Raw genomic sequence first — 25,071 nt, forward strand, 5'->3', positions numbered from 1 at the left:
CCTCTCATTGTCACCTTAAAGCTGTGAAAATTTGGTGTTAATCCGACGACAATAAGTATACGTTATTTTTTGTTAAAGACCTTGTATTTTGAAAAACATAAACTCCTAGAAAACGTCCATGAAGTAACAGCAAAGATTTTCAGGCTTGTTTATCGGCACAATCAATTTGTTTTTCCATCAAGGTCTGTTTTACCATGTGTAGGGGCATCCAAATGTGTAAGGCTATTGGAAACCCAAAAAATAAAGGAATGGGATAGCTATAATTGGATAAATTCGGCATATGAAAACACCAAAATCAATGATTTTTTTCAGTGGCTGTGTGACCTTGTGTCTGACACATTCATATGCAAATGACTAATCTGTGAAACAAACAAGGGCGGAGACAAACCACTTGAATGTTTGGAAACACTCATTGTGTGTCAGATAACTACTGATAACACATCCTAACATTGCTTTGTCTTGAGTTTATCTTTGAAACTTATAGGCACACAGATTAAACCTGTGTTGTTGATTTTGGAAAACACTACTGAGGCTGCCTTGCTTCCCTTCAGAAAATATACATTTTAACCAACTTACATGACATTCTATGTTATGTTGACTTTATCATATGAAAGTGTATAGTGCATTTCATCAATTAATAAATAAATGTGAAAATCGTAATTTTCAACACAAATAATAGTCTCGCTACCTTAAAATAGAGTTGATCGAGATATAATGTTTATTTTTCAGCTGAAAGTCAATTCTATCAAATATGTTTTCTCCATGCATTTCAATCAATCAAGCTGAGCAATTGAACAATTAAATCAATCACTGTTTTTTTTGCAATTTGTGTCTTGTTTTTTTAACAAGTCTGTACAGTTGTTCGGTATTGGCAACTATCATATTTTTTGACCCGAGGCACATGTTGTATTGCGTAGTGGATAGATTAGAATCACAATACTTAGGATGATATGTGTGAATTAGTTCAATATCAAGTACTCGGAACACTGTCAAGTTGCTACGTACAAACTTCTCATACAGATCCAAGTCTTCATTGCCCCATCCTTTGATATCCAGATCAAACCCGCCCACATTTCTGTAGTCACTTTTATATGTACATACCATACCGTAGGAAAAGTCTCTAAAAAATCCCGTTTCTTTTGCAATTTGGATAGTTTTTGATTTTTGCGTGCTACTTTTGTTGAAGTAAACAACATTTGGGTCAAACAGACTAAACATTCCCGGGTAATATACCTGACGTGATCGCACTGCATTTCTTCGACAACGCCTGACTAGTCCTGATGAAATCTGTAAATCAACGTCAAGAAAGAAAAGAAGAGCGTCATCCGGGTATTGGGCCACCCCAAGCTCTAAAGCACGGCCTCGCGAGAATGTCCCTTTAGAAAGGACTACACGAATATCAACATTTGGATATTTTTGTTGGTATCGCTCAAGCACCAAAATAGGTTCTTTTGAGCTATTAGTTTTGTCATCGTTAAACACTACCACTGCCAATGCTATGTTGTGGTCATACTTGAGACAGCCGTGCTCAAAGTTGTCCATGAACGTCTTAAATGTTTCAATTCTTCCAGACAGTGGTACAATGAAATTCACTGTTTTAGCCGTATGTAGCTGATTCGATGAATCGCTATCTTTTACGCCACCGTCCATACCATTTAGCGAGACTTCGGTAAATTCGACATTACCAAACGCTTGGTGTAGATGAAAATGTCGCCTTTCTTCTTTATTTTGCCACTGTGCGTGGATTCTCGATTTATGATTGAACAGTCCGTCTAGAATAAACGAGACTCCGAAACCAGGAACGACTGTTCGGTAACCATACAATAATCTCTGAAAACTATTTTCATTCAAAAAGAAACCGTTGTTCAGTAATTCGACGTACGCCGATAACATGTTGGACATAGACGATTTGTACGCTTCGCGAATCCTGTATTTAGAAAACATTCTTTTCCACGGTGAGTACACCTTAGAAGAAAAAAACTCCCATGGAATTGATTGCTCATGGCTATCTGGGAAAAAACAATGGGTGTATGAACAATTTACCCTCGGTGACTTTTCCTTTAATAGCAAGTCCATGTTGCGAATATTTCTTTTTAACCTGGCTGTTTTCTGGTTAAGTTCAGAAATTTTCTTTTCTTCCAGGTACCTATGCATTCTGTACAAGTTATGTGTTGTCTTGATCGGATGGAGGGCGATTGCTCTGTGTACCTCAGGCATGCGGATATTTCCCTTGAATGCGTCGTTGGAAGAATAATTCTGGTAAAGTAGTTGACTCATCTGTAAACAATTAACAGTTTAAAGTAAATTTCATATAAGAAGTCATTCTTCGCAAAGAAAACGGTCTTTCATTGGTATTATCGCATTTTTACTATTATTGTGTGCCCTATTTTATACAGTCATAACTTGATATCAATGTGTTTTAAGAAAAATAAATTTACTTGTACTGGTATTTTCCAAATCAGAAAGTTGTTTCGTTTTGTAATACAATGGAAAGCTGCATGCATGTGACTAAAACGTGACCAGAAACCAGCATTACTGAGGGCTCTGTTAAATTTGGACTGCTCATTTGATTCCTCTACGAAATTTGCACACTTCTTTGTTATTTGGAATGGTTTCAGAAACGAAAACACGCCATACTCCCAGAATATCGTTTAATGGTGGCGATTAAACATATTATCAAAGCTGTTTGGAGCCAACGAAAATAGTAATTGTCGGGAAGACTTATAACTAGGGTGTCCATTGCTTGTTGATCAAACATATCTACATGCATATTATGGAGGTTTTATATTGAAAATATGTCGTATATTAGTGCAGCACGTCAACATAGACACTTGAAACATATGGTATCTCCATTCATTATGTTGGACAGTATGTTAACATAGTGATTGTACATATAAGGGTATGGACTCCTAGGTACAAATTGTGCTGATTTTACCGTGCGTTCCCGACAGAAAACAATCTCATGAACAAAACAAAAATGAAAAAAAAAAAAAGAAAAAAAAGTGACACATGAAAATCTGACAGACTCATAGAATGACGTAAAGCTCTCAATTGTATTCAAAGGCCATATGTACATTCAAGTACTGCTATTAGGGTACACTGTGTCACTTTGTTTGTCGACTTCATCATGCAGGCCAACACGAATACTTGAAACATATGGCGATGCATGTATGAGGACTGTGTGTCAACACTATGAAAACACAGATGTCGGTATGGAATAGTTGAGCTGCTGTAAAGTGCAACCACGTGACCTGTTATTTTATGATGCAACATAGACAAAAACATATATTTTTAATATAATATATTTTGATACTGAATGTTGATGACCGAATTGCACTATGATTTATTGTAAACTATCATTTTTTTGCAGTAATCGTGGAATAGAAAATACTAGTGAAAATAGCAACGACATATGTACGTACTAAATTCATCATGCGCATGCGCTTTAGAAAATTGCATCGTTTCATCATCCGAATGCTATAACGTTTTCAGTTCATGATAAATCGTAGTCCAGGGTATCTACCAAAGTATTAAAAAGTGACATGTCCCCGTCCATATTCCATCGTTAATAAAATACATGCAGCCAATGTGTGCCTGTAAATGTGTGACGTGTGCGTTCGTTTGTTTGTTTGTGGGCGCTCACGTATATACGTCTCGCTATAGACATATATTTCCTAATGTAAAACAATCTTTACAGTATAATACAAATATCGTTTACCCCGACAACGCCAGATATATTATATCAACTGACTTTCCATGTTTGACGTCACATTCGCTGACCGAATCAAGATGTGACGTCGTGGTAACTGCCAGCGCATTGCACCATGGGATAATCTAAAGTGTAATGTAACACTTACGGTACTGTAAATTGTACATAGATATTGGTTTTTAAACACACACTATATATATATTGAAAATATCATTGATGCAACCGCAGAACATTGTTCAGTGCGTCAAAGAAATTGAATGTGGACAGAACCCCCAACTTTTTACGCAAATTTACTGCCTTAACAAACCCGATAATAATGAATAATTGATTTCTTTACTGTAAATGCATTAATTATTTCAGTATTTTCGCTGATAAGTTAAATCTGACGAATTAAATTTCGACAGAACTAGTTGTTTCAGTGTCGGGATTATACTGCCACGGTGCAAATAAATCCCCCTAAAAATTATTGCTTCTACGGTACATTATTGAAGAATTCGTAAGTTTTACAAGAACAGTGGAGCTTAACTCACCTCGTACGACCACGTGCAGTTTATGTTGGCATACTTTCTAACACACCTCCCGACCTCCACGTCTTCATGTGTCGTATATAGATTCTTCAGACATGCGCTTATATTTGGCACCATTCGTTTTAGTGTTTCGCGACTAAAAATCATTCCCGTTCCACCCATACAGTAGTTATCACCAGGGTCCAAGTATAATCTGCCGAACTCGTCCTTGCTACCCTGTCCGGCCTGTCCAATGTAGAGCGCTCTGGAGCTATTAATTGGGCGTAAAAACTGCTCTATTCTGTCTCCTTTTATATAGACATCGTCGTCAGTACGCATAAACCATTCAAAGTCATTTATATATTTATCGTGCATATACTTCAACATCAAAAATGCTTTTTTCTGCGGTGGGTAAGTGTCATCAACTCCAGGCAAACTCACGAGGGGTAAAGTGCGGTCAGAGGAATTGGAATCAAAGCTCGAGAAAAAAGTTACTCTACCGGGTATAGTGCGGGCCCATGTGTTATTCACTGCTACGACGCGCGTAGAGATGTATTTCTTTGCCGTCATCACTCCAACGTACAGGAAATTTTCACCCAACCGCCGGGAAGGCTTTTCCTGGCATGATTTGAAATCACGAATTGTTGGAAAACGTTCGTTTCGTAGCCACATGGAACCGAAAAACCCGCACAGTATTCCGAGGATAATCTTCGGCAACGGGCTGTTTGTCGCCAGGATGGCTCGGTATCGTCGGTACCTCATATTGGTGTTCGCTGCCAAATAACTGTACCGTGAATGGGAATGCAGGGCAGGTGTGTCCAAAATAAAACACTCAATAGACGTGTTATTGACGCGCACAAAACTGATATTTTCACAGTTCAACAACTACCAGTAAATAGTTTAATTTCTATGAAAATGTCAACCCGACCATATGTCTATGTGTGTACATTAGCGGCATTGTCGTTTCACCTCGTATTGCTTGAGTATATTATATTATAATATAACTATAATATACACATTTCTGACCGCAAGGTATGTGATAACAATATCCCCCGGCCAACGCTTATATATGACTCCAACGTACGTGCCAACTGGAAAAAAAGTATAAGAACTTGTTATATGGTGTTTTGTTATATTTTTAATTAAATGTATATGGAGCTGTAACGTAGATCAACACTGAATTGAACATCACGTTCAAGTCAAAATAACACGAATCACCTTGACGATATTCTCGTCGTAAGCTTGTCAATAAATTGAAAATCATTAAGACAGTTTTGCTAAAGATTCCAATCAGCAGGAAGCAAGTTACCATGAGCCAGATTTAACGTGATGGATGACTTTAGACTCGGGCCTACATTTACAATTAGTATTCAACCACAGTTGTGCTTGGTGGCAGTCCGAGTAAGGTAGTCCGACTAGTTTCTCACGCTTAAATCGTTGAAATGAGAGGAAAACAGCATGGAATTGTCATTGAATGTTTGAATGCTATGATAAGTTGGCTTGAGTTTCTTAAGAAATTATATATAATGGAAATGACGTCATGCTAGACTTGCATACAGTCTTTTGTTCATTATTTGATTGTATAAATGGCAAAAGCCGGGTTACCGGGAAACAATTTTCAAGATGGCCGTGAGTTGTGGGCAAGCGGCGATCGTCACGTATCAGAGCTGTCATGTCGGTCGAATATAGAAAAATCGGATAACCATATAAGAGAAATTTTAGTTTCGGTGCGAGTTCTATCGAGACGAATGTTTTTTTGAAGAAAATTTAACTTCAATTGTGACATTGATATGGTGGATATTATTTAGCCTGTCAATCATTGCAACACGCCCTGAACCCCAGATCGATGTCAATCATCACTGGTGTCGCGAGAGGGCGTCTCACATAGGACACAAGTCTCTTGTTCGTTATCGCCATTTATACGCTCATACAATACTTTATTTTAGTCTAACTTTAGTCTAACTTCATACTTAATCAACGACCAGAAAGTTGTCATTCATTCATCAGTTTTAATTACGTTCATGGTAGAATGGGACATCAGTGAATACAACGCCCTCAGTGCCAGTTATCTATACAGCCATGCTCACTCTGTTGAATAACTAAAAGGATTTAGTAAAGAACCTTTGAGATTTTACGTGTTTTCCAGGGATGGTGAAACCAGACATCAAAATCCTTTTAAGAATTCTAAAATGCCATCATAGTCGGTGAAACTTCATGGTTGTGAGCCGGGAATTAGGAGATTAGGCGTATGCGACCTTGAACGTGCCCGTAGCCAGGATTTTGCTTGGGAGACGGGGCCCGGGGTTCTTTTTACTCTCTGAGGGACCAACGGGCGCCGAAGTCGCGAGCTTCCTAGGGGGTTCCAAGGCATGGTCCCCGGAAAACTTTGAAAATTAAACTTTCTGAAATAGAAATTTCCTGCGTGTTTGAGAGGATTTCAAAGGAAAAATCAGAGACACTCACATAACTGCTTCATTTTATGCGTGCCATGATCACTTCCGCAAGTTCTCCGAACGTTTTACTGCCTTTCATGACACATTATTTGTATCCGACCACCGTGACCAACACGGAAACTGGATGCTTACAAGAGTGTCTTTAATCGCCTCAATAAAATAAAATATTATAACTCACACTAACAAATTATATCTAATCTGAAAAGCTGTGTATACAAATCTTGCAAGAATTTGGATGATTTCATGGTTATCCTGAGAAAAAAAATATATATAAGTTTTACTGATAGACAAAGGGAGCTCAAATTGTGGTTTTATACTAGTATACCGGTCTCAATATGTAACTTATGATTAGAGCACCAAAGTTTAGTTAAAGCTTGTCTGTACAGGGGAATACGAACGATAATTATCATAAAAAATATTTGTTTTAAATTGGCGAAACGTTCGTAACTTATTTCTACTGTTTGGTGGTTTACGAACATCGTCAAATAAAGCATCTTTCCAAATTTTGAAATAACAATCTCTCTTTTTCTTTCCAATTAACAACGTTGTTTCATCAGTAATTTGGGAAATAAACCGATTCTCCCAAATAGTATGCATATTTTGTTTAATTAATAATTTCTTAATAGCTAAAGCAAAAGATGCCACAGCTGCTACATCCCAAATTGAAAATTGTCTATCTAACATCAAGGCTTGGATGCTTAACAACAAACTACTGCTAAATGATGGTAAAACAGAGATATTGCTAATCCGTTCAAAATTTGACCTATCTCTAACCCCTTGCATGGTATCAACACTCGTTAAACCGGTTAAAGCAGCTCGCAACATTGGTGTCATCTTCGATGATTCACTTCAGTTCAGTAAACACATCATCAGTACATGCCAGATATCAGACGCGTAGGACTCATTCGCCAACATCTATCTGAGCATACATGTCTTAAACTCATTCACTCTATTATAACCGCTAAACTGGATTACCGCAATGCCTTACTCTATGGCTTACCAAAATCACAGATACACCTGCTTCAGAGGGCTCAAAACTGTGCCGCCCGTCTAATTACACGTACCAAAAAAATTTATAATATTACTCCTGCTCTTCGTAATTTACATTGGCTGCCAGTTCACTATAGGATACACTTCAAAATTTTACTACACACGTACAAGTGACTACATGGATTGACACCATCCTACATATCGGACCTTATTCACAAAAATCAAAACCAGAGAACCTTTCGCTCAAGTAAGAAACATACACTAGCCGTACCTAGAACTCATCTCAAGAATTATGGTGACCGGTCATTCGCCCATTCCTCGCCATCTTTATGGAATCAATTACCGAATGACATCTGTTCTGCACCAAATGTTAACATCTTCAAAACCAAACTCAAATCTTACCTTTTTCAGCAAGCCTATCTGTGAAACTAAGTGTCATTGAGCATCACTGCGATGGATACTAGGCGCTATATAAACTTGTATTTATTATTTCCTATCAGTGCAATTTTTTCAGACTCTCTATAGGCTTTGTAAACGAGTTGATTAGATAAAATTTTCAGAATACGTTTCCAAAATTTAATACGGATTATATTTCTGCCAATACTAAGTGGATATCGTACGAGTTCGCCCATAACTGCATTGTTGGTTGTATTTTGCCCCACACCTAATATATATTTACACCACTTTTATTTAACTGAACATTTTCAATTGGTTTAAAATACCGATTTCCTATAACTGCCGCCCCATAGTTTAAAATTGATTTAATTTTCAAGTCAAATATTATTTGAAGTAATTTTAAAGAAATCTCGTTACCAATTCCTTTCCTGACCACATACGCTGCCTTTGAAGTTTTCCTGACCAAAATTGCACATGCCAACTTAAATGAACCATTTTCGGCAAAGACAACACCTAAACATAGTCAAACGCTGTTTATAGTCTACAAAACAAACGTATAATCTCTTTCCATATTTCTCAATTAGCGTCGACAGAATAAAAATATTATCTTCAGTGCTGTGATTTGCCCGGAATCCTGCCTGGTTATCAATATTATTTGTAACAAGTCATTTGACTATTCTTTCGTTACCGATAATTGTAAAAAACTTACCAAAATGAAATTCTTTAAAATTGGACAAATTTTACCAAGTCTCTGGGAAATGTCCACTATTCAAAATCAGATTAAAGATCTTTGTATAACACTTTGACATTATGGGACTGTGTCGGCTCTTGGTCGGCGTCATCCACAGGCCGCTCAAGTGAGACTTCCGAGCGCCATTTACCATAGCAGCAGCCAGGCGTCACTTTTTTGACTGGCAGAGCGTCGCGTGTCGGGGGCGCGGCTCACAGCGCGGCTCATGTCGTGAAAGTTTTTTTTTTTTAACGCGTGCCGCGCCACTACCCGAGCCTTCATTTACCAGTATAATGTGGGCTAGGAAAGATCTTTACCAGTATAATACGGATAGGGTTTATCTTTATTCTATGACAAAGTGAGCAATTTGTCTAGGAATCCAGCCCCGCCTTTTAAAAAACATTGTGCATTAAAAAAAACGGACCTTCGAGCGCGCGTGGGGGGCGATATGCCCAAATCAACACTGGTCGACTTTGTTTTGAAACATCTTTACATTATTATATTTCAGACCCTTGAACACCAATGTTAACGCCCTCTAGCGACAATGGGATGAAATCGTTTGTCATTGAGAGTATACAAACTAAATCCCGAAGAACTCAAGCATTCGCTGGTTCCCGGCGTCCTTTGCGAATGGCAGGTAGGACGCAGGTAACTAGTAATCGCCATATTGTTCCATTTGGGCCGGTTTTCCGGCCGGAAAGCACGTGACTGAGTGACGTAATTTGAAAACATTCCAAGTTCCGTTCTGCGTAAAAGTGTCTGTAATGCTACAATAAAGCCATGCTCATACATACTGCCTGCTTAGATTTACAGATTTGATATGTTCTATGCAAATTTATAACAAAAAAAACAGTTTTTTTTATTCGCCCAACTTTCGAAAGTAAAAGGAAACCCCTGAACGGCCACGAGCGTAAGCGCTGACGTCAGGTAACTAAGGGAAATGGAACAAGCAACGAGAAAGTGGTGTACCAATCAGAATGCCGGAACCGTTACTCGTTACCGGCCTCTTGTGGCTTGGTACGCCATGACACTTGAGGCGGGAACCAGCCAAAACTCAAGCATTGCTTGTAGCTTGGACATGGTATATTTCTAGTAACGTATTGAAACGTATCTGCTCAGATTACGTTTATCATAAAGTGGACATTCAATCGTAATTTCAAATTGAATTCAATTAAAATAAGATCATACTTTTTGCTTTATTTTTCTCTCATTTTTTTCTTTTTTTTCAAATTTGTTTTTAATTATTTATTTTCATCGTACACTTTATTTAATTGGGTTTATTATTTATTTTCTGGCACTTAATATATATAATTGAATTCACGGCGTACAATACACCAGATTTTAATCAGATTGTTGTCGTTCACAGTTTTAATTTTCATATTGAATTGTTTTTATTTAAATAAAACATTTCTTAATTTGTCACATGTAATTCATTTTCATGAAGATCGGGAAAAAATTAAATCTTGATTCCATTATTACCAATCATAAGTCGAGGGGACCGTGACAGTTGAGTTTAGCATTTTTGTTTTCAATTTATTAAAAATCAACGTTTTTAGTCGTCAACGTTACGTGGTTAATATATCAAATGTAGTTTCCATGGAAAATAGTTCATACCGACTTCGTTTCCCATTCTTATTTTGTTTGTCTTTGAATTAGGTTTGGGCAAACAATGTTTGAGGAACGCACTTGCAGCAATTTTACTGTTTCGAACAGTGAGGGCGCTTCACACGATACTTGATACTTGTAGTATCTTCGCGAATCAAGCAAACTGCGGCACTACTAGTTTGTGGTGTACGTATTACCGTGATATCTGTCGTACATGGATGAATGCGATACGAGTGAATTAATTTATTAAAACGTAATTGCATCTATTATTATGACATTCAACTTATATATCCAAAATGTTGTCTTCTAATTTGCCAATACTGTTCAAACTCAGGCTCAATATTAGAGCTGCCATTGCTAGAGTTCCTGCGTGTTGTTCGGACGTCTGTCGCCAAACTATAAAATGACCATCAGTTCGTCTTTAAAACATGCCTGTCTGTGCCTAACCTCAATAGTTTTTGTCTTTTTATCAAAATTCTAAAAACATCACTCAAATTTTAAAATCGTCGATTCGTTCAGCTTGGAATATAATATAATATAATATTGTTGTTTGTTTGTTTTTTTGTTTAAAAAGTAATGTATATTGGCCATAGATGATGTATTTTCCATGCATTATTTGTGTCAAATAAAATATACTATACTATACTATAATCAAAATGAAACTTGAAGTTCAAATAATGGTCGATGTGTGACCAAACACCAAAATAAACTATAGTCGCTATACATCATGTTGTAAGGTATAAATCTTTATTTTGTTGGGATGACTGATGTTTTTGATTTCTTTACCGCCCAACTCAATGTTACTAAGTAGTGTGATCAGCTCAGAAAGGAATTTGCGAATATGTTTCGAGTGCAACTTTTTTTACGTAGTTTGAAATAACACTAATAGGTAGCTGAGGTGTGAACTGTGGTTCATGGTTGTTTGTTTTAGTGAATGTGTCGCTTACAACTTCCAATTGATGTAAACAGAAATCCCCAAATATGTGGCCTCTCTTGACCCGGCACGGATGTTTTTCCTGGCATTCATGCCAGTATCTTCCGGAGAGAAGATTTACAGCGCATGCGCACAGATGTGTTCATTATTTTAGTCCGTCAACATGGCCGCTGAACTAACTACCGAAGAAGAGCAGGTTAGTTTAGTTTTCTCACTTACAGATAGCCACTTACTGTCGATTTGGTAAACGTGTTGATGCTCGTAATATATGGAAGTATATTTTGTTGGTTTGCGAGCGTGATACTCTGGTCCCCGAATCGCCAGATTTTGCTATATTCAGTCAGCGATTGTTGTCATTTCACGGGACTTGGGCCAAACAACACACGGTACCGTATTATGTATTTCCGTGTACGCACTTCTTTTGAGACATTTCTCTATGCGTGTCGACGTGAATTCGCACTCTGTTTTGTCTGAAATCTGTCACCGAAACGGGTGTTCCGACCTTCGCTGGATTTTAAAAATGAAGCCAGTCTTGATCCGGTCGTTAAATGGAATTCATTTGCCTGTTATCGACATCGGTGTCGTAACCTACTAAACGCCGTGACAAAAACTTTGTGTGGCTGGGTTAAACGTCCACTCTTAAGCTAATCTTTGCTCGGACACACTGTTTGGAAATTGTGAGCAGAGTTCATTCGAAGATATCGTATCTGGTGACGGTCTCCATCGGTCCTTCAATGATCTCAGATACGTGTGTCACTGGGCGGCGGATGTATACTTCCGTTTTGTATTACTTTTAATATTGAATTCTATGAACAGATTTGACGTTTGGCCGGGTTGGTTGAAGCACTACTCGTTCATCGCTTGTTATACAAATACTTTCATCTGTTTTTCAGATGAGATATAATGATAATTTATCCTGTAATTTGCGTTTTTATTTTAAATACCCCGACAGATGTGCCAGTAAGTGCATAACGACAGAATCCTCGTCTCTGTGTGATTTTAATATTTTAATTTCATTGGATTGTTTCATCCCTTTCATAGTTACGAGTTTTATCTCAAAATCTAATTTCCTGGTGACCCGATTATGACTGGGCACATGGTGTGTAATAGACTGTCATCTGTAATACTGTGAAATGAGATTCCCAGAAGGCAGAGAAAATCTGTGTTTTGAAAATTTAAAAGAAAACACACGCTGCTGTAGTGATGTAGATAGGCCATCTTTTTGCCATTAAAAAAAGTGTCATACTAGCCAGACAAAATATTGTAAACAGCTTAATTATCACTGCTAGTAATTTTTCCAATTTGATGATTTTCTGGTGTTCATTCATGTAGACAAAAATTCACTAACACTCTGTGTTGTTGGACCCCAGAGGTCTTTTCACTGCTACAAAATTTGGTTTACAGTATATTTTTATGATTTTATTTATGGAAATTATTTTTTGGTTATAAATCAGTCTGTCCTGTTTAATGCGAGTGAAAAATATGTTAAACAATTCACAACTAATAAAAGACAAATACCATCACACATATAGTAAAATTGAGCACTTCTGTGAGCGTTTAAAATGTAATAAAGTTATATAAATTCACCATCGATTTTAATTTGAAAAAATAATAAATAAAAATAAAATGTTTTTAAACTTGTACATGTTTTGTCAGTTACAATGTACTGTAAAGTGTTTGAAATTTTTGAGAGATGAATTTTAATTGTCAGAAACTGCAAAATTTCGTAACATAAAATGTCCCTGGAGTTGATGGTCTTTAAACATACAGAGTCACAACATCAATGCTAACTTTGGTCTATACATGCCATTGAATTGTCCATCTCCATTCAGCTACTGACAATTTTGTATATAGTCACTCCCTCGCATCAATACACATGTCTTTGTATCACAATTTAAATTAACAAATTATAAAAATGTTTTATATTATTATTTTACATATAATTTTAGATCAGTCCTATGATTAAAATATAATATTTTTTATTGATCAATATATCCCCCTCCCAAATTGGTTTTTCCTGTCAATTCCTTTTGTTTTTTCCCCTCATTGATGTTTTATGATTTTAATCTGAATCACCACGTTGCTCATGATCACCTTTACTAAATCTAGGATTTTAAAATTATTCATGAAACAAGTTTCATTGATTTATGAATATGTTATGGATGGTTCACTGTTATTTTGTCTGGGGGGGTGTATGGGGGTTTAGGAATGTGGGCAGATAACTGGTACAATAAAGTGAAAGTTGGTGTTCATATGTATTTTATGTGCGTGAAAATTTGCGTTTATCGTAATAACAACAAAAATGGCAGTTCATAAATTATTTGATAAGAGTTTTTTTTAGTGCTTTTGGTTAACCACTTTGTGACTACATGGTATGATTCATGTGTAACTCAATTTCTTTATTGAATTCTCTCCAAAATCTAATTATCTTTAGAGAAAGACGCATAAACTTAGTAGTGTTTTGATCATTACTTCATTTACCATATAATATTATTTAGTTAAATTTTTGTAAAATATAATTCATAAGTTCCTCGTCACCCCTGTGTTCATAATGGTTTTGCCCATATGAAAGATGAAGTGCACGATAAGTTACCTAAAAACCGTCATGGTTTTTTTATATGACTTTTCCTGTTCTATCTTGGTGACGTGATTATATCATACAACTCACGAGACAAGGCATTGTGTAAACCGGCCCTAATTGGCCATATAGGGAATTACAGTGTTTCCCCGCAAGCCTTTTATTTAAACATTGTACCATTATGCTTGCTTGAAGTTATTGATATGCTAATTGTATTTATTGGAATGAAAAAAACATGACTTATTTATATTCTAATTGATCGCCATTCATATGCAAATTAGTAGGCTTGCTAGGGACATACATGTACATGTAGTTGTAAAATTTTACTTTTGAAAGCGAATTGTTTGCAGAAGCCCGTAACCAAATAAGTACATGTTTAGGTATAGATGCAGGTTCGTGGGCACTTGAGAGTGAATTTTCTTTTTTTTTGCTTTTTATTATCCAAACAGTCTTGGCTATAGACTGTTAAAATTTCACAGCATTGTGAATAGTGGAACATACTCAAAAGTCGATTTTAAAATATAGAAAACTGGTACAAACATTCTTACTTTTGAATGCTTAGCAAGATTTAGCAAGGCTGTACATAAATAATCAAAAATAAACATGGTGAAAAAAAAGTAATGACGGGATCTCCATATTATGCACTATATTTAACTTTTTACAAAACTATAATAGGTTTAAATTTGGAACTGTTACAGCCATTTTAATTATGAGCATTAGCAAACTTCTTACTGAGTGAACGGTTATGCAAATTAGCCATTATCTCCACTTGTGTTTTTCAGTTTACCATGGAAGTTCAAATCTAAATAGCTCCCACAATTCTTGTTTATTTTGAGTGAAACTTTTACACAACGTTTATCAGTTGTTTATTAACAAATGGGCGTCCACGCGTATATTTAGTATGTTTTCTTTTCATATTACAAAGTTGTCAAGCAGGATGTGTGCCATATAGTCAATCCCGGTCAGTATTTCACACTTCGAATGTCATTGTCCGAGAATGCAAAGCTTTAAAAATAAGCCCAGACGTCCTTTTGTTCGTAGAGACGTTGTCAAAATAGTGTGAAAATGTCAAGACAAACTGACAAAAACTGTGGGAGCTAATTAATTTTCAATCTTTCTAACCAACCAGAAAACACGAACGGAGATAATGGCCGTTTTATGAAAGTGACGTTAATCTTCCACAAAAATGGCTATTGCATCACGACGACAAAATCCATCATACACCGACGCTTGCCGATGTTCAATGGTCAGATAAAAAAATAAAATAAAAATATTTAGAATACTAGGGAAATGGACGTAAAATCGTCCGCGGAGTCAAAACCTTGCGTGAAAACTGTCATGGCGTCGTCTTATCTTTTCCACTTAGGGAGGGGCACAATGGATTACGTAAAGCCGATGAGATATTCATACAGTTATACAAACATAGCGATCCCCATTGGGTGGGTTGAGTCTAAATTTACCTTTCCTCAAACCTTTAACAAATACTCTGTATGACGCAGTTTTTCACGATCTCCAGTGAAATGGATCATGCGAAGTTAGACAGCCAGGTTGAAATGGGCCGTAATATTTTGCTACACAACGGCTATTCACAGTTTTTGTACTCAATCGCCGGTGAGAAAAAGTCGAAATGAAAGACAACTATTGTAAATCGAAACAGGTTTCATTCAACTACGAGCAGACGCGCTGGGTCGATAAAAATTAAAACGAACCCTGACCTCTGGAAATACCTCATTCATAGAGTGCCATAGTACCAGAGGTCGCCGAGCACGGCCGTACAACGTACTTTGCGACATCGCTACAGATGCATGCTAGCTGACAAGGGGTGTCCGATTAAGGTAACCAAGATGGCATCGCAGAGTGCGTGATTTTTCCGCGGTGTTTAAAAACAGCATCTCGTTGCCGATGTTTCTGTAATTTTCGGGGTATTTTTTATTTTTAAGTAACCGAGCATTTCACGTTTGTGTATTTTGCCACTGAAAAGTTAGTTATCGATGACAGCACATCAATGGTCTGAATGGTGTTTATCCACTACTACATCGCAATGCTATCAGCACGGTGATCGTTACAGCGAAACGACAAATGTAAAATTAGTCAGTTTTATAATGCCTTCGGAGAAAAAAATGCGTGAAAAAAAAAATATTTAACAGTACTCCACTGGAAGCTGCCAGGCTAGAAGTTGTCGACATGTTGCGAGATAAGGGTAAAAAAGCTTACTTATCATTTACAACTGTATGTTTTTTGTATTCCGCTTGCATGCTGGAAGCGTCTACGTATTGTCTTTTTTTTGTAGTTTGCAAGACTAGTTGGTAGCGCTTGAGGTAAGTTAAACAGGGTCGCGGACAGGAAGTTACACATCGCCGCACCATAACTGAGGCCAGCAACTCATTTGCATATAACATCAACAGTGACTTGTCAATCAAAGAGCAACGTAAACAAACTTTCGGGACTTTTAATCACATACGCGTGCCTCGATTCCCTATATTTTAAAATCCATTTTTGGGCATGTTCCAGCATTGACAATGCTCCGAAATTTCAACACTATCTAGCCAAGACTGTCTGGGTAACAAAAGCAAAAAAAAAAAAAAAAAAAAAATTCACTCCTAGTGCCCACGAACATGCATCTATACCTTAAATAGTCAAAAGAATCAGTTTGTTGTTAATTCTTATCTGCAAGGAACCCCCACCTATTACTAACAACAATTCCAAGATAACATGTTTTTAATTCCACTGGGCCTTGTGCGTCCGTGCTTCTGAGCTTCATTGTTCTCCACAAGGGTTTTTAGGTGGGCGGCTGCCCATCAAGTTTTACGCCCACCCACCAACGTACATCCAGCTGAAATTATTTGTAAAAAGCTTACATTGTTCTTCCCAAGCCTAAACAAAAGAGTAGTTGCCCAACCCTTTATTTTGCTATTGTTTCAAGAGTCCAGACATAAACAATGACCACTGGAAGTCTGCAAGCAGTTATCAAGTGTATTCATGTCTATGTATCAATCGCCTGAATTCATTGTTGCCACTTATGCAACTACAGTGGTTTAAATTTACAGCTGTATTTTTAATAATCGTCTTCGGATCACGAACAAAATGTATATGCACAGAAAATAAACAAATATATTAGCAGATTGCATGTGAACTTGAACAAAAATTAAAATTCTAGCCGTATTTACAACGTTCGCTCGATTTTTATCGTGAAAACCGCAAACTGATTACCTTTTGGCCTACCCCATTCAGCAACCGTCGGCCACCCATCGCTGTTGACGCTATAACGATTTAGTATCTAAATTGCATAGGGGAACAGCGCATTCTGGGTGTTTGTGTACTGAATTCGGAAAGCGGTAAAAAACACCAAACATGGCTGCCGGATTAGTTTACCGCGAGTATTTGTAATTGGCAATTGAATACATATTTTAGTTATCTTTTCCACATACTTTTTTCAATTTATCGATTTTTCATGTCGAATGTTTCGAGAACATAGCTGATTGCTAGCATTTTTTCTTGAATTCCAAAACAACGTGTGAAAAACGCAATGTGTTGTGACCGTACATGCGTAAATGTATCGTTCGTCGGCACGAGTGAGTACTGATGCCACAAATAAAAATGTTATGGGTTTTATTTTGACAAATCGTTCGTTTTGGCTTCGGGGACAAATCACCTTGTAGATAATAGTAAATAATAGTAAATAACTTAGTGTGTATTGCAGTTCATGACATAAATGCTAAAATGTTGTATGTAAATGATATTCAAATTAATATACAAATTTATGCTAATAAGTCCACCCACCAGCTATTTTGGATTGTGGAGAACACTTGTGCTTCGGTGCGTCTGTCCGGATCTTAGAAATGCCTGGACGAATCATAATCAAACTTCATACATACATCATACATGATATTATACATATGCACGTCAATTTGTTTCACGATCTGATTCAAGATGGCCAAATTGCGGCCATTTTTGTGCTAAAAAATCATCATAATCAAGCATTTCTCGGCTGTTTATAGATAATTTTGTTCAAACTTGGTATATACATTAGACATTATGGGACCTTGATGCAAATAATTATATTTTTCAGATCTGATTTTAATTATTGGGCTTCTAGAGCCATATCTCTGACATGCTTTGACTGATTATGTTCAAATTTTATATATTCGTTAAACATCATGTTATAGATATATTTTTTAATTAATGCTGTTCCAGAGCAATATCTCCCAATATGGACAAGTACTTGTTTGACGATCAGATAATGTGTCAATAAATTTAATGTTAAACAATCATCATAATCGTATTCCTGACATGCTTATATTCCAGCTATATTACTATAAATAAAACTATATATCTTAAATTCGATAACTAACGTGGACTGTGCCATGCATGGCTTGTTTATTTATAATTCTCTCCTATTAATCAAGAATATACAATTAGTATGATCGCATTAGCACACCCGTTTCTCTCACTCACACTCAATATCATTAAGTTGCCCAAGGTTCATTTGTAACTGGATCGCTCATAAGTAACAGCCCACATATGATGTATTTGTCTATTTGCTTTCACTTTCACTTCTAATTTTCTTGGCCATCCATCAAAACTGGTGTGGTAATATACAATGTAGTATAATTCAATATATTAATTCAATACTGGTGAGGTCATGTGGCAAGTGACGGCCCACCCCTATAGTGCAATAGTACCATGATGGGTAGTGTTTAAATTTGTCATAGTCCCTCTATAGACCAGTCCTGGTTGTGGGTCCATAGCTCTTCTTGTGTCGGTGTTTAGTCTTTGTGATGGTATTTTAGTAATTTCTGATACATTCGGTGTCCTTAAATTTGTTGTTTTGTTTGGTATTAGAATTTCATCGACGCAGAAGAGCCTTAGTTTTGTTGTCGATATGGTATTTTAGTCATTTCGATGGTATGATGCTAGAAAATATTCTACTTTTATTTGAGATGCCATTTTGCGTTGCATCTTTGTGTTAGGCAAAATCAAATTTATTGGAAGAACCATAGCTCTTCTGTGTCTATATAATTTCAATATTCAAAAATAACAACTTTAAGGACACCAAATGTATCAGAAATGACTAAAATACCATTACAAAGACAAAAAAATCAACACAAGAAGACCTATGGACCTATAAGTAGATCTGTTCAAAACCAGATCAAACAGTTGCTTGTCACAGATATATAAATGATTTACTATGCTAAAGTCATGCATATCATTAAAACTGCACGGAACATGCAACCACACGCAAAAAGAATCCTTGTCCACTGATAGAAATATTTTATGATGGAGCTTTCAAAATAGAAAAAATAGCTCACTACATATATCTAAAATCTACTTCTAACTATCTAAAGAATTGATGTAAGGATTTAATATTAATAATAAATTAGTTGAGTGGTGACTTGTTGTTCACCTTGCATGGATATGGTTAACAACTTTCCAACATTAAATGGTATCCACAACAAGTCTTATGTACAAGATAGTGGGAAGTCAGACCTCAGACAATTGTTATTTAAAGACTTTAGAGTGGCTATAAATCTATTCAAAACATCCATGCTATAGAAGACTTTGAGATATCTACATTCTATTCAGTTAATTTTATTCAATTAATGTTTAATTATGTGTGAGAACATTTCACTTTGGTTCTTGAGACAGAAACACAGTATCTTTCACAACTCTAGATTCACATATATTGTTTCTATTTCTAATCTTTTACCCCTCTTTTTTTTTGGCATGTGCCGTCTCGGTCCTGAGTCTCGACACGTGCCGAGATCTCTAACGTGAACGCCACTCATAAGAACAAACTACCAAGAATCAAGAATCAAGAAATACAATCATCCATAAAAAAAAGTTTTTAGAACTTACAAAAACAACAGGATAGTCCAACTACAAACTCTCATGCGGCCACACATCAAACACACACACGTCTTGTGTTTTGATAATCGATTTAACAAGTGTCTGAGGATGTTGCAGAATCCCTCAGAAACTGCCTACCAGGCCGGAGGTTGTATGTATGCAACTATTCTGTGTCTGCTGTAATACGTTTCAAGTTATTGACGTCACAAACACTCTACATTGGACACATGAGCAGTATAGTGTATGATAGAATCCTATTACTGAAAGCAAAATGGTGGCCTTTTTTGTGCTAAAAAATCATCAAATATCAAGCATTTATGGATGGATTTCGTTCAAACTTGGTACATATGTTAGACATTACAGGTTCATTTATTTTTCAGATCGGATTCAAAATGGCTGTCTGGTGGTCATTTTGTTTTAATGATTGGGCTTCTAGAGCCATATCTCTTAAATGTTTTGACTGATTATATTCAAATTTTATATATTCGTTATACATCATGTTATATATATATACCGTATTTGTCTTCAGTTAAGCGCCACCTTCAATTAGGCGCCAGTGCCACAAAAACTTTGTATTTTACACCTCAATTAAGCGCCAGACAAAGTTGAAATTTTGGCACGTAATGATCGTGAATTGGGCGCCGGCGGATCGACTACCGGTTACCGGTTCGTAGCGATGGACGCGATCGCGGAAGTCCCTCGCTGTTACTGTACGAATGGCTTTTATGTAAAAAAAATGGTTTTGTTTCTAACAATTTTTAAGAAATCGGTCTATAATCTCCTGAAACATGTCTTTTTAGTCTACTGTAGAAAATATCAGCGTGGTTTTTAATTTCGCAGTAAGTCCATAAAAACGAAATTAAAACAACGCGAAAATGTTCTGTTTCAAATGCGCTGTTGTCACAGTAAACAGTGTTAAATTATTCTTTAAATGCTCAGTTTACTTTCCAAAAATAACTAATTTCTTGATTTGAAAAAAAAAATCATGCCGTTTTTCCCACCAAAATCAAAGCCAAAATATCGCAAACATCGGCAAATCACTTCCGCATTGCGTTCATACATTATTTAAATGAGCTATGGTAATTTGATCACGTTGGCATCATCCAGCATTTTGATTGGTTAATTAACGACTTGACCTATCAGGTCAAAAAACGCGTTCCAGGTCAAGTCCTAGACAGGAAGCATGGCAGACATTGAATCGCGCCGAGCGTTTACATGCGACCAGAATCATTCGCTTACGATGAAATTAAGTTGAATTTTACTTGCATTTTATTTTTTGTACGTTATTATAACTACTACTGAGTAATAATCGTAACCGTGGAATGCAGCATGACCGGATTTTGCTACCGTGATCATTGACTACTAAGCGTTGAATTTGTGTTTGTTTTATTTTTCTGTTGATTGTACGGCAAACTGTGAATGTTTTCTAAAGAATGATATTTTTTGTATAACTTTCTAAACTGTCTGAAAACGGGTCATTTACTCAGTATTTAAAATAAAGGCTACAGTGACTAAGCGTCAGACTGTAATGTAAAATATTGTCAATAATCTATCACCAGAATGGAGCAAAAACAATGGCTTGTAACACAGTTACCGGTACTAGAACTTGAAGTGCTTGAAATAAGCGCCATTTGAAACAAAGTTGCTCAAATTTAACCACAAATAAGCGCCACCATGACATGAAAGTGTAACAAAGTGGCGCCTAATTGAAGACAAATATGGTACATGTATTCAAAATGACTGATTGTGAATGCTGATCCAGAGCAATATCTCTCAATATGGACAAGTACTTTTTGACAATCAGATACAAATGTCAATCATTTTAATGTTAAAAAAATCATATTCCTGACATGGTTATATTCCAGCTATATTAATATAAACAAAACTATATATCTTAAATTTGGTAACTAACGGGGACTGTGCCATGCATGGCTTGTTTATTATAATTTGTAATTATGAACAAGGAAAAGATATAAAATAATACAGTTATCACAAAAATTCTACAAAGTACGCACACAGGTAGTACAACAATTATATCATCTGACAAGTAACTCCAGGTATTACTCGAACTGTTGTTGATATGATAATTTGACGGTCTTTGTGGGGGTTTATTTATCCGAAAGGCTGTTCTTTTAGCCTGTAACCAATTCAGCACTAAGAGATGTTATTTCTGTTGAAAAGCCGCCTTGAATCCGTTTAACAGAGTACCTTACATAGTGAGAAACTTTCAAGAAGATGAGGTTTGATGGGAATACTGACTGTGTTCCCCTTTCCTAAAGAACCCTCAGATGTTTTCACTGCAAAATTGTGCATACTCACACCAGTATATGTAGTTTGTTCCTCAAAAAATGGTTTACAAATAACTCTCAAAGGTTTAAAATACATTACACTGTGTAAAACCTTTATATAGAGTCATTTTCCTGTCATTAGGATCTTATGTAAGCTGTTGATGTTACTGATTGTAACTCTACACCTATTTAATTGTATGATATTTATGTATAATCTACCATATGTTGTGTGGGCTAGTAATACCAACCATTGACCCCTGTGACCTCTGTTAGTTAGGACATCTATAGTTTATTTTAATATCCAGACATGCATTTTATAGTTTTGCTTCCTCTCACTCTCTACAAGTGATACACTTTCTAAATATGTTAGGATCAGCTTACATGTACGTCACTGAATTCCCGGAAAGGGTTTTAAATATTTTAATTCGCCTTTGTTTAGTCATTTGTTCTGTTCTTCTATGAACTTCCTGTTTCTCCCACTTCCCCACTTTACTTCACTATTTACCGTTATAAGTGAGGTTACCTATTGTGGTGACGGTCAGATGCTCTACATTTGAGGAGCGTTAGAGTTATCCTACCCAATATGGAAGGTGACTTTGAACTTCACCAGCTGTCCAACGATGTCTACCTCCTAATATATGTAGGTATAATTTTCTCTGATTTTCAGCTGTTGGTTTTGTATTAGAGAATGTATGTACATGTATTACTGCGTACTGATCAGGGCCTGACACCATGGGTGGTCATATAGCTCAGAATAACTCTCTTTCCCGTAAAGCTATTTTATCTGTTAAACTTACCGTAGTATCGATAGAAGTCTTTAACATTTATTGTAAAATAAGCCACATAATGCCTCAAATGTCAGATTCTACAGACATGCTATAGTAAATATACAGAGAAGTGAGTCATAAAGGTAATGTAAGTCCCTGCCCATGCTTTCTATTTTTGCACTTGACATCAAATTTATGTCTGAGTACCCTTAAGCCTAACATATTATTTTCAAAAATTTCACCAATTTCAATGTTAATTTTGCACCAAATTGTCCAAAATAATTTGCTAATTTGTATGTATTTTTCTATAATTTTTTGGGTTAATATTTGACCAAATCAAGATAATTTCTCAATGCCTTGAAGTCTACATCAGTTTCTAAAAAAAAAACATGAAAAAACAATCACGCAACTTTATGTTCCAATGAGTGACAAAAGTTGAATTTGGTATTTAAATAAAGGGTTAATCGTTTTGAAAGACTCTTATACATTACCGGTATTTAGTTTTGAGACATAAACTAACAGATCGTAATTCAACAACATTTATTTGTGGGTGTTGAACCCGGTTCTAAAATGGTGGCTGTGACGGATCAATTTCCAAATGCCGTTTTGTGTTACAGAAGTTATTCATTCAACACAGAAAAGGCTTTTCATCATTTTATTTTTTTTAATTCTTGTTTACAATTTCAAAATTCTCCTATTTATGGAATTGTTTTCTAATTTTTGCTAAAGAAGGCGTAAAGAAGTTCAGATCAAATCAATAGATTGTTAGTACTTTCGGTATTTTCTCATAAGTTTGCTTGACACAGCTGAAAAAGACATTTTGTTTCTATCAGATCATAGGAATTTTAATATTAATGTGGTGATATATTTCCCAATTAGTATGGGAATTTCTCTCCCATTCTCCTATAATGCATTGTACATATGCCCAGTTGTGAAAATTTGAATTTCTTGAGTTGAGTTTTTCTCTCACAATGCACTGTACATACATTTTATACACATGTAGGTTAAGTTAGCCTACATGTGTATGTACAGTGCATTATGGGAGAAAAACTCAACTTTTGCATCTACATTGTACTGAGCATGTTTCATAGCCTAAGTACCATGGTCAGTTGAAGCAAAATGTGAATTTCTAATAACCCATAATGCATTGCACATTGCTCACTTGATACAAAATTTGCATTCGGCTAGAACTGCCTTAAAATGACCTTTTATACTTAAAATCTGAATTTGTACATGTATTACATCAACTTTAATGGACTCAGTATTTCTGTGTCTAAGAAGAAACTATTAAAGTATATAGCCTTTGTTGTGAGAAAATAAATATTGTAATTTGAAAGATTGTCAATAGGGTAAGATTTAAAAATAAACATTGGGGATTGTGGTGTATTAAACTTAGACTTTCATACATCATAAATTGTTAGTTCTTTAATTTTACTGTGTGTGCTATGGGATACTTTTGGGAGTTGTAAGCTCCCTAAGGTTGCCTGCTTGAGTACTGATGACCCCCTAGCTGATTATTAATGTATTTATAACAGTCGTGGGTAGATTTCGAGCCTTTCTAACCATGGCATTTCATAATACATCAGAGAATCTCAGAGTACAAATGTACCGTGATTACTGGTGAAATTTTTTTAATCATCTTTTACATTTATTTGAAAATATTATTATATAATCCATTATTATCATTTTAGCAATTCATCTACCTGGCATGCAATGGTCACATTCAGATGATGTGTCTGATTATAATATTGATGAGAAACAACTGCATCTATTTGCTGTCCATGTTTGATTTTTTTTTTTTTCATACTTCTTCCGTTTGAAATTACCTCGTTTGACTTATTTAATTCTGTAATCATGTTCCTACTGACTGAAAAACCCACTCTAATCAACCAAATGTAATTATTTTTATTTTCCGTCTTAACAATTCAGCCTGCATTTATTTTTCTGTAGTCCAATTATTGAAAGGATCAAACTAAATGGTGCTCTGCGTCTGTCTACATGTCAATATTGAATCTACATTTAAATAAGATATCGTGATAATTCACTGCTTTGACGGTTCTGCATGCTTTAAATTGCTCAGCTCAGAAGCTGTATCTCCTCACTCACTCTGTGTATTTACGTGCTCATTGCTTTAATATCTGGGAGCAAAAAATGATAATGGATTTCAATGAGGTTTAATACTGCAGAAATACTTTATTATCTTTTAATGCTAATTCATGCATACTTGTTGTTATACACGTACAATCAATCAATCATGTATTTTAATTT

General features: G+C 35.9%; 2 protein-coding genes across 3 annotated transcripts in view; one reads left to right on the top strand and one right to left on the bottom strand.

Moving 5' to 3' along the window:
• Positions 1-700: 700 nt before the first annotated feature.
• LOC100369447 (chondroitin sulfate synthase 3-like) lies at positions 701-4,977 on the bottom strand. Its single transcript, XM_002730412.3, has 2 exons — positions 4,240-4,977; positions 701-2,277 (listed from the first exon to the last, which is right to left on the bottom strand). The coding sequence occupies exons 1-2, from the start codon at positions 4,975-4,977 to the stop codon at positions 808-810; spliced, it is 2,208 nt and encodes a 735-aa protein (XP_002730458.2). The 3' UTR covers positions 701-807.
• Positions 4,978-11,444: 6,467 nt separating this feature from the next.
• The window catches only part of LOC100375397 (tyrosine-protein phosphatase non-receptor type 9-like), a 52,418-nt gene continuing 38,791 nt past the window's right edge, over positions 11,445-25,071 (top strand). The window contains exon 1 of one of the 2 annotated variants that reach the window (XM_085506956.1): positions 11,445-11,519. In XM_085506956.1, coding sequence (XP_085363082.1) covers positions 11,487-11,519 — 33 coding nt within the window. In that variant the 5' untranslated portion in view covers positions 11,445-11,486. Of the gene's footprint in view, positions 11,520-22,539; positions 22,677-25,071 lie in introns of those variants that run through there. The other variant, XM_085506955.1, reaches the window with a different exon arrangement.

The sequence above is a fragment of the Saccoglossus kowalevskii genome, chromosome 13 (assembly GCF_978046115.1).
Source record: "Saccoglossus kowalevskii chromosome 13, keSacKowa6.1, whole genome shotgun sequence".
Classification (NCBI taxonomy): Eukaryota; Metazoa; Hemichordata; class Enteropneusta; family Harrimaniidae; genus Saccoglossus; species Saccoglossus kowalevskii.

What these genes read in the sequence shown, in the direction of transcription:
- LOC100369447 (XM_002730412.3), bottom strand. Translation starts at nt 4,977, where the DNA reads ATGAGGTACCGACGATACCGAGCCATCCTGGCGACAAACAGCCCGTTG. An exon ending in ACTGCACGTGGTCGTACGAG is followed by an intron (nt 2,278 to 4,239) that starts GTGAGTTAAGCT and finishes AATTGTTTACAG; the next exon opens with ATGAGTCAACTACTTTACCA.